The sequence below is a fragment of the Meleagris gallopavo genome, chromosome 7 (genome assembly GCF_000146605.3).
Source record: "Meleagris gallopavo isolate NT-WF06-2002-E0010 breed Aviagen turkey brand Nicholas breeding stock chromosome 7, Turkey_5.1, whole genome shotgun sequence".
Lineage (NCBI taxonomy): Eukaryota > Metazoa > Chordata > Aves > Galliformes > Phasianidae > Meleagris > Meleagris gallopavo.
The window spans coordinates 18,098,291-18,108,800 of NC_015017.2; the positions used below are offsets into that span (position 1 = coordinate 18,098,291).

The window sequence follows — 10,510 nt, forward strand, 5'->3', positions numbered from 1 at the left end:
CGCCGCGGCAGCTCCATGGAGGCCGCCTTGGCCAGGACACGTCGAGGTTCCCGGCCCAGCTCAGCCCCCTCCTCAAGGCCTGGAGGCCGGCTCAGCAGGGCACTGTCGGCCGAGCTGCCCCGCTTCAGCTCGCCCCGGCGGGCGCTCTCTGGGGACTCCAGGCTGGAGCCCTTCCTCATGGCTTTGCGGGGATACTCGAGCCGCTTCTGGGCCTCAGGGGCCTCCTCATCGGAGGAGCTGGGTGCCTCCACCTCTGCACACTGCCGCCGCGGCCCTGGGGCCCTCGGCCTCTTCCCCAGGGCCAGCACAGCCTTTCCCTTGGCCTCGCTCTGCCACTCCATGGCAGAGCCGTCCCCTGGCATGGCCACCTCCTGCCGCAGGCCCTCAGCTGGCCCCGGCATCTCATCATCCGTGGGGATCTCATTGAGGGACATGCGGGAGCCAGAGAACTCCACCTGGTGCGGCATGGGGATGAAGGGCAGCTCGTCCAGGTCATCCGAATCTGACGAGGACGAGAGGGCTGGAGATTCCTTGAGGTGGCGAGGCACGGCGATGGAGAGGTGGTTGGAGGTGTCCTCCAGCAGCTCCGGGATCGGCCGCAGCACCATGTTGCACTTGTAGCTGATCTGTGAGCGCTGCAGCCCACAGACAGGGCTGGGTCAGGCCCAGGCAGGCACCACAGCACCATGCATGGCATGGTACATGTTGCCCTCCTCCCATCTCCCAGCTCCTAACCCCACCTGCCATTTCCGACGGGAGAGGAAGAGCTTCAAGTGGTCAGTGCTGATGACCTTCCCCTTGGCCAGCGTCTGCAGAGAGAGGGGACAGCAAAGTCATTTAGACCCTACAGCAAGCCCTGAGCAACACTGCTGCCCCTGGGTGCTGCTCCGTGCTGGGACTCACCTTGAACCAGGGGTGCTCCAGAGTCTGCTCCGCATTGGGTCTCCTGTGAAGCAGCAGAGCCAGGTGAGGCGTGCATCCTGTCAGCTCCTCACCCAGCTCCTCCATCCCAACGGGGCATGTGGCCATGTCCCAGGAGGGGATGGGCTCCGCAGCACTCACAGCCTGTCATTGACCAGCACTTTGATGACGAAGCCCTTGGCCTCCCGAGTGAGCCCCTGGAACATCCTTTCCTCAAAAGCCACATTGTAGTTGCGGATGTTCATCAGCGTCGTTTTGTCGTTCTCACCCACGAAGGGGGAGATCCCAGTGAGGCTGTGAGGAGGGGACACTGTCACTGGGATGCAGGAGATAGTTTGACATGTCCTGGGGACTGAGGGCTGCCCCATTGCCATGGGCAGGAGCAGCCAGAGAGGAGGTGAGTAGCACGGAAAGGGAACAGAATGTGGGTCTCTTCTTTGGGGATGCAGTGAGGCACTTACCACAGGTAGGCGATGACCCCCACAGGCCTGTGGAGAGGAGAAAGGGTCACCACACAGTGCCAGTCCCTCAGCACAGTGGGGATGCCAGGTCTACCTGGCTGCCCTTACCAGACATCGGTGACAATGGAGACGGGGCTCTGGTTGACAATCTCGGGCCCCACGAACTCGGGCGTGCCATACTTGCAGTACTGTGGCTCATCAGGTGTCAGCTCCTGCGCGTTGCCAAAGTCGCAGATCCGGACCTGCTCACTGCTTGAATCTGCCATCAGGAGGTTTTCTGGCTACAGGAGAGTGCAGGGCAGGCTGGAGCTTGGCAGGAGACTCCCACTTGGGAGAGGCACAGCGGGGCACAGGGGCTGCCCCCTCTGCAGGGACCCAGGGTGCACTCACTTTGATGTCCAGGTGCAGGACTTGGTGCTGGTGAAGGTAGCAGATCCCCTCCAAGATCTGCCGCATGTAGGAGCGGACCTGCGAGGGAGCAGAGGTGGGATGGCACCAGGCAGCAGGAGGCCCGATGTGGCTGGCAGATGCCACCTCCTGTTGGCACGATGCAATGAGCATCATGCATCTGTAGGAGGAGGCGGACACTGGTATCCCCGCCATCAATTGTCTCCCTGCCTACTTCACCCACCTCAGACTCACAAACTGAAGGCTTCCTTGCCATCCTGTCCAGCAGCTCATCCTCAGCACAGCTGGGAATGGTCAAGGAGCACAGAGAACGTTGTGCCCGTGCCCTCCTCCCACCTTGCTCCCATGCACTCACTCTGCCCCTCAGCCCTCCCCTGGCCCCCACACCATGCTCCTGGAGGATACAGCTCCATCACCATGATGACCGCGTTCTTCTTCTCAAAGGCATCGTGAAAGAAGACGATGCGCTCATGATCGAGCTGTGAGAGAATGTGCAGCTCCCGGCGTGCTGACTGCTTGGCCTTGGTCCTGCCAGGGACGAACTTGGCGGCAAAGTCCAGGCGGCTGCTCTTCTCTGTCACTCTCCGCAGGTAGGAGAAAGCCCCCCTGCAACATGCCAGTGGGATGAGGAGGTGGGGAGGGAAGACCTCCCCATCGCTGAGAAGCTGGGGTAGGCACTTGTACCCGCAGGGAGATGCCCCAGGACCATTGCTGGAGGATGATGACTGTCCTCAGAGGATCTCCTGGCCCCGTACCTCCCGATCTCCTCATGCACATCATAGTAGTCAGTCAGGCGTCGTGCCTTGTGCAGCGCATCTTCCTCCATGGTGGCATCAGCTGCAGGCTGGGCTGGAGGAAGGAGAGGTGCTGTCAAGGTTGAGCGAGGGGCCGGGGGCATACCCATAACACAGGGCCAAGGGGACCTGGCTGTCTGTACCTGTGCGCACCACCAGCTCAGCCTTGCAGGAGACCTCTCCTGCCAGGTTCCTGGCCGTGCAGGTGTATACCCCACTGTCGGGCTCGGCAGCACCCAGCACCACCAGGGAGCACTCATTGTCCTCGTAAACGAAGCTCAGGTGGCTGCTCTCCTCCAGCAGCTCCCCATCCTGGGGGTATAGCAGGTGTCATAGGTCCATCCCCCCCACCACCTCCCACTGCCAGCACCTGCAGCACACTGTCATCTGGGGAGAGCACAAACCCAAAGCCCCAGCACAAGGAGCCCAAACCAGAGCGAGAGGGGAGCAGCAACTGTGTGTCTGGTGGGCTGTGGATCAGGACAAGGTGCTGGGGTCCCATCCCACCTTGTACCACATGATGTCCGGCAGCGGCTTGCCCTCCACCACCACGGCAAAGCGGGGTGTCTCCCCTTCCTGGGCATCGATGTCCTCCATGATGGACTCAAAGCGCGGTGCCTCTGCCAAGAGATGGGGCATGGGACACCATAGGGCAATGCCACACCAACACACTGAGAACAGGGCACCATGGGGCAGTGCCACTCAATGGACGTGGACATGGGGCAGAGTGGGGCTACATCTCCCCCTTTTAGATGGATGTGAGGTACTGTGGGGCAGCGCCAGCCATGACACCGATGTGGGGTATTGTGGAGCTTTCCTCATGGCTCTTGGCTATGGAGCAATGTGTGTCATACACAGGTAAGGGGCACAATGCAGCAGTGCTATTCATAGCACATGGCCAAGGGTCACCATGGGACGTGGCACAGTGCCACCCATGGGGGTTGCGTCACCCGTGGCACAGTGCCACCCCATGCACATGATCATGGGGCATGTGGGACACCTCTACTCAATAAATAAAATTACTCAGATAAGACACCAGACATGCATGCATGGCTCACAGGCTTTCAGCCCCATGGGGCACTCCCACCCAGTAGGACAGTATCCCCACAGCATATGAGTACGGATCATAGATGAGCAACGCCATGCAATGAGGCAGTGCCCCCTATGGCACACAGCCATGGCGCACCACGAAGGCAGTGCTACCCTATGGGAGGATGCCAATCCCACAGCAGAGGGGCACAGCCCCCCGGCACGGGGGCACCTACCTGCGAGGTGGAGGCGGAGGGTGCAGCGGGCAGTGCCATGGCGGTTGCTCACCTCGCAGGCCAGCAGCCCTGCAGCCCCCCGACCCACGTGCAGCAGCCGCAGGCAGTGCTGGTCATCATCCGGCATCGTCATCTCGCACGTGCCCTCCTGCTCCCCCAGCACCTGCCCGCCCCTGTGGGCACACGCCATCAGCTCTGCATGTCACCCTTGGGTGCGTGCCCCGAGGAACACCTAGGGTGCGTCCTACCTCTTCCAGGTGACAGTGGCTTCCACGTGGTTGATGGTGATGGTGATGGAGGCTGGTTGGCCCTCCACCACGTATACTACATCAGGCTTGTCCAGGATGACTGGAGCCTCGTCCAGGTAGGGACCTGCCACACATTTTGTCACCACTACTCCAGATCCCACACCCAGCCCTGGGCTTGCAGCCGCCCATCCTGCCCCTCCACCCAAGCACCCTGCTGTGCACTTACCCCGATCTAGGAGCTTCACGGGCCCCACCAGCGGGGAGGGCTTGCTGTTGGTCTTGGGGGTGGCGGTAATGACACGGAAGAGGTACTGAGCCCCCTTGGTGAGCCCGTGCACCGTGTAGGTAGTGTCCCGCACGCCAGCCACCAGCACCATCCACTGTGTCATGCCCAGCACTTGCATTTGCACCACGTATGTCACTGAGCTGGGGTCTGTATGGGGACAGGGTCAGTGCAGAGCCCCCATTACTGTGTCACAGCAATGCCCACCCTCTGCCCCTCACCTATGGCCGTGTCCAGCCACTTGGGCTTGTTCCATGTCAGTGTGATGGCTCTGCCGGTCACCGAGGCCACTGTGGGAGGCCCATCCGGGGGGGTTGGCACCACATCTGCACGAGAGAGGTGGGGAGTGGGGTGAGCCTCCGGGAGCCCCCAAACAGCACCAACTCCCTTATAAGCTGAACTACTCTGTGGTCCCATCCGCTGTTACCTTGCTATAGGGACACTAAGTTCCAGATCTGGGGCACGGGGGTAGCAGCCCCTGGTGGTGACCCTACTTACCTGTGACATAGAGGTGTGCATAGCATGTGGCCTTCCCTACTTTGTTGGCAATGACGCTTTTATAGACGCCAGCATGCGTGTGGCTGACGGCTCTGAACACCAAGCGATGCACGTCCTTATCTGCAGGGATGGATGCAAGAGCCCATCAGCGTGGTGCAGAGCTCCCTCCCTGGGCAGTGTTGTGCCTGGGAGGAGGTGGCTCTACCCAAGGGGAAAGCAATGGGTAACCCTACATTGCATCATCTTGCGATCATCAGTGCTGTCGATGCGTGAGCCGTTGTGAAACCAGGTGATGGATGGGTAGGGCATCCCAGCCACCTGGCATTCCAGCACCGCCTCCTTGGACTCCACCACCTCCAGATTGTGCAGTGGCTTCAGGAAGTCGGGCATGGTGAAACACTCTGCCTCGGTCTCCGCCTGCTCTGGTTCCTCTGGGATGGATGGCATCTTCTCCAGCTTGGAGCTGTGGGCACCTGTGATGAGCACAGTGCGCCCAGCCCGGCCCCAGCAGCACAGAGCTGTCTGACAAAGCTGGGGCAAATCCCATGGGCATCATGCAGGGGGACACCATCTTACATCTGGGAGGCAGCAGACGGCCGTGGCTCCTCCACATAGAGCTCGGCGGAGCACTCCACGTGGCCATGGATGTTCCTGGCAGTCACCATGTAGTGCCCCTCATCCTCACTGCTCACATGCACAATGACCAATGAGTGCAGTCCCCCATCCCGCTGGATACGCACGTTCTCCCCTTCCTGCACCATCTGGCCTGTGTGGAGACATGCATATGGCATCAGCAGCCCTAGAACAGCCGTTGGTGTCTCTGGCCCTGTGGCTCTGATGCTCCAAGACCAAGGCTGGGTTTCCTCTAGGAGTGCAGACCCCATGGGATGAGGGCCATAGGATAGAGGCCATGGAACAGGGGTTACCAAAGTGGCTCCAGGTGACCGTTGGCGCAGGGGTCCCGCTGACCATGCAGTCAAAGCGTGCTGTCCGTCCTTCCACCACGTCCACATCCTCCAGTTTGCGGGTGAAGAGTGGCTGCACGGAGGGCTTCACCGTCAGCCGGGCACTGCAAGTCAACTCATCTGCAAGGAGAGCATGGGGGGGTGAACCCCTCACGGCCAGAGACAGAACTGAACACATGGGGCAGGGCACAGCATGTCACCTCATGGGGGCTGTGGGGCTCAGAATGCATGTGCAAGGCATCCAGCGCTTGGGCTCTGCTGGCTGAGTGCCTCTTCCCTCCCCTCAAACAGTAGAGATGCCATCTGCTGGGTGTAGTGGGAAGGTGCCTTGTCCTTCTGGGGCAGGGGGGTCACGGTTGGGGGTGCAAGTGCAATGCAATGGGGATGGTTGTAGCAGGGACTCACTGATAGGGTCTCTGTCCACCCAAGGAGGGGAATGGGACAGAGACACTTGTCCCTGACTGGTGAAGGAGAGAAATAGATTGTATGTAGGGGGAAGTGCAGAGGGCACAGGACAGGGCAGCTAGCAGTGTGCAGTGGTTCCTGCCACCAGTGGCATCTTTGGAGAAGAGGACGGGCCCCACACCAAATGTCCACATCCCTGTGCTGGACTAGCAGGAGCATGTCAGTAACAGGAGCCAGAAGCTCTGGAGCCTGGGAATGGGTGCAGCTGTTCTGCAAGCAGCTCGGGGGAAGGCATGCAGTTCTTGATGCATGGTACAGTCACGACACAAACATCTCCCAGTGCCTGGGTGCTGCATGGCTGCTGGAGTGGGGCTGAGTGGTGTGGGCTGCAGGCTCAGGCTCAGGCTCACTGACTGGTGCCCTTCCATAGGGCACTAGAGCCCATGAAGTTGTGCAGCACCAGCTATTGGGGGCACAAATCGCTCTTTATCTCCCCACCCCCTCCAGCACTTAGCTATGCTTTGGGATGGAGGTGTGTTGGTCCCCCCAGCACCACACCGAGGCCGGATCCTGAGTGATACCCCCGAGGGCTGCGTGCCCACAGCTTACCTTTGGCCGTGCTGAGCTTGCAGGTGTAGATGCCGCTGTCGTCCTCGTGCACGGAGGTGAGCAGCAACTTGCACTTGCACCCGTCAAAATGCATCTTGCATTTGAGCAGGGCGGGCTGGAGCAGCCGGCCCCGTGACAGCCAGTCCACATCCATGTCTGGCGGGCCAGCCACCAGGCACTCAAAGAGTGCCAGCTCCCCCGCCCCGACCACCACGTCCTGCAGGGGAACCACCACGGCCAGGGACTGGCACTCGGGCCGAGCTGCCCGGGAAGGGGGAGAGAGAGAGAGAAAGAGAGACGCATCTCAGCAACTGAAAAGCAACCATGGGGGTGGCAAGGAGGGGCCGTGCAGGGCGGGGGCATGCAGGGAAGGGGCCCGGTGCAATGGGCAAGGAGCGGGGTGCAGGCAAAGGGGTGCAGCGGGGAAGAGGTGGGGGCGAGATGTGAAAAGCAGAGCTGAGCTGGGGTGGGAGGCGGAGGGAAGGCGACGGGGGGGTGAGGGGAAGTGTCCGTGCCAGGAACACACCACACAGCGCTTTACCAAACAGATTTTATTAGAGCTACAAAAAGGGTCACGGCCTCGCAGCCCACATCCCGCCAAGCCCCCCCACCTGGGGAGAAGAGACCCAGAGCTGGCGCTGCTTCTGCGGGTGGAACTGGGCAGACCCTAGGGTCATGGCCCCAGCACGGGGGTCCCCAAGTCCCTTGTCCCTCACACTCTGAGGTGGGAGCGATTGCATCATGTTCCCTTTCCTACGTCCCCGGCTGGCACAGAGCAGCCATGGGGCCAAGCTCCCTGCTCCCTTCCCCTGAGCAGTGAGGAGAGGAGCAGCAGGACACACAGACACAGACACACGGATGGAGCAAGACACCAGACAGCATTGGGCAGCCGCCCTAGCCCGGCTGAGGGGGTGCCTGGCACTACCGACCGCCCTCCGCCCACTGCTCGGCCCCAGTGACATGGTGCCCGACCACCCTACATGCCCCACACCCGCCGTCGAGGGCCCGCGCGTCCCCGCAGTGCGTCCAGGACGAGGCGGCGAATGGAGCAGAAGGTAATAATGCAAGGTGAGGTCCACTGCCTAAGAGGTGTCCAACTAAGAGCCCCCGTGGCTCTGAGAGATGAACCCCCTTATCGTACTCCCCCTGCGTACAGACAAAAACCGCAGTCAGCAAGCAGAAGGGTTAGTGCAGCGGAGACGGGGCCGGCACACACACACATGCCAACACGCAACGCTGTGTGCCACAGACATGGAGCACGGCAGGGGGACTGGTGCCTCAGCCATCACCCATCCATTCGTTGGGTGCGTGCCTGGCTCCCATGGCCACTCCTGTGCCACCACGCTTTGCCGGGAGCGAGGGCCTGGCAGGACAGAAGCAGTGCAGCGAAGGCTGGGGTGGGACTGGGACAGCCCAGAGACTCAGGCAGCCATCAGCAGGGAGGGCTGGGGGGAGCAGGGCACACAAAACAAAGGACAAGAGAAAGGCAGCATCACTCATCCCCTTCCTGCAAGTCCCTTGGTCCCTTGGCCCACACATTCCCCAGTTGCACACACATATAAGGGGCCATAGGAGAATGCTGGAGCCCACGGCAGAGCTGGGGAGGGGCAGCCCAGCCCCAGATACCCAGGTTCTATGGGACCTGCTCTGAGCTGGGAGCAAACAGGTGGGAGAGCTCTCTCTGAGCAGTCCCCTGGGCACAGCTTGCAGGCAGGGAAGGAAGGAGCTGTGTGCATGGTGGAGGGACATGTCCCCTGCAGGGCCACCAAGGGCATGAGCCTTCTCTGCACAGCCAGGGCCAGCGCCCAGCCCCAGCATGTGGACAAGGGGACTTAAGGTAAAGCTATGCTGGTGGAGCAGCAGCCTCTGGGTCAGGCTGGGGACATTGACATAGCTGGGCAGCGGGACCCACTATTGTGGGGTCGCACATTTGGATTGGGCAGCGGGGCAGCCTGCCTCCTTCTGTGGAGCCAGCCTCTGCAGCAGTATGACCACTCCGTGTCCCCCTCCTGACACCCCCCCATGCACTGCCCTTCCCGCACTGGGCTCACACCCACCTGCTCTGCAGCAGGGAAGGACAAGAAGCAGCACCACCGAGAAGGGGTCTGCAGCAGCCCCTTCCCCACACAGCTCATGCAGGGTGCCGGAACTGGCCAGCCCCATGGGGAAATGGGGATGCCCTCGCAGAGCTTTACCTCTGACCTCCAGCTTGGCCTCGCACTGCTTGGTGCCATACTCGTTGACAGCCTTGCAGGTGTAGAAGCCGGTGTCAGTGCGCTCAGCCGCCAGGATGTGCAGTGTGTACACACCCCGAGCCCCCTCCGCCTCCTCTGCATGGTGACGGCGGCCGTACTTCACGGGCTGCCGGTTCCGCAGCCTGCTCAGGGACATGGGTAGAGAGGCATTGTCACAGCTGGCCCCACAGAAAGCCCCGTTCTCCTCAATCTCAACAAAGACCAAGATCAGAGCTCCTCTCCTTGGTGCTGCTCTCAGCTGGCAGGCCCCAAATGGGGACATCCCCATGCCTGCCCCCTTCCCTGCCCTACTGTGACCCAGTGAGCATCAGGACTCACCAGTAAATGATGGGCTTGGGCTCTCCGCGAACACGAACACTCATGCTGACATCCTGTCCCTCCAGCACTGACTGGTCCGACAGGGCCACCTGAGGAAGTGGAGGTCAGGAAGCATCCAGCACCCACTACCCTGGGGCCACGTGTCCCTGGCACCACCCCGGGGACCACCTGTCCCCCATCATAGGGGCAGCCCTAGAGCACCGCAGGGCACAGCTCCTTCTCTGCCAGGTCCCAGGGGGGCTCTCAGCTCACCTCAAAGGTGGGTGCAGCCTTGAAGCTGCTCTCCGAAGAGCTGTGGGCAGCCCCATGCTCCGCTCTGGGCTGCAGCTTCATGGCTGGTCGGTGCTGCGGGGTCCCAGACTCAGGGAATTCTTCTAGTGGGCTCAGGTACTCTTCATCTGAGGTGATGGGGCTGACCTGGCCCAGGGGGGGGGCCAGGTCCCCATGCCGCTCCACGGCGGGGGCTAGCAGGAGAGGGTAAGTAAGGAGCAGGCAGCAGGCAGAGCCAGGCAGGGGGCGTGGGGACCCTTCCACACCATTCTGTGCCTGGAGGCGCCCGAGGAAGCCCACCCCATGCTGCATCCCGCCGGGAGCAGCACAGTAGCCGGCAGCGAAGGGGTGCTGGGCTGCGCGGGGGTGGGTGCGAAACACGCCCCGGGCCGATAAGTGGACGCGATATCCCACAAGGCGACAGCGGGGCTCAAGTGGCTCTTACGCAGCAGGCCGTGCTCCCATCCTTAAGCCGCCCGGATTCCGGGAATGGCTGCCCCTGCCCCGAGCCGGCAGAAGGCTGAAGGTGACATTGGCAACTGCGCTTCCGTCACAGCCCGGACGGCCGCTCCCGGGGTCCGAGCTCGGCATAGCAGGGAGCACGCGTGGGCAGAGGAGCTGGCGTGGGGGAAGCGTGGGGCCGGAATGGGAGTGAGATGTGTGCGGGGCCGGGGGCGAGCGTGTTGCCGGCAGAGCGCTGCCCGAGGTGGGGGGGGCTGCCCCCACTCCATCCCGGCCGTGGCCGCTGCCGTTCCCCCCCGTTCCCCCCATCAGCGGATTCCCTTACGGAGCTGCCGAAGCGGGGAGGCG

At 62.0% G+C, this 10,510-nt stretch overlaps 1 protein-coding gene across 1 annotated transcript; it reads right to left on the reverse strand.

Annotated features, from left to right (window-relative positions):
- Positions 1 to 1,515: 1,515 nt before the first annotated feature.
- Positions 1,516 to 10,438, reverse strand: SPEG (striated muscle enriched protein kinase). Its single transcript, XM_019617134.2, has 19 exons — positions 9,683 to 10,438; positions 9,431 to 9,519; positions 9,053 to 9,234; positions 6,858 to 7,118; positions 5,805 to 5,963; positions 5,455 to 5,644; positions 5,112 to 5,341; positions 4,879 to 4,998; positions 4,602 to 4,706; positions 4,324 to 4,530; positions 4,098 to 4,221; positions 3,850 to 4,022; positions 3,092 to 3,204; positions 2,728 to 2,896; positions 2,546 to 2,639; positions 2,196 to 2,396; positions 2,014 to 2,074; positions 1,773 to 1,850; positions 1,516 to 1,659 (listed from the first exon to the last, which is right to left on the reverse strand). Exons 1-19 carry the CDS (start codon positions 10,010 to 10,012, stop codon positions 1,648 to 1,650), a joined length of 2,898 nt encoding a protein of 965 aa, XP_019472679.1. The 5' UTR covers positions 10,013 to 10,438; the 3' UTR covers positions 1,516 to 1,647.
- Between the last annotated feature and the right edge of the window lie 72 nt (positions 10,439 to 10,510).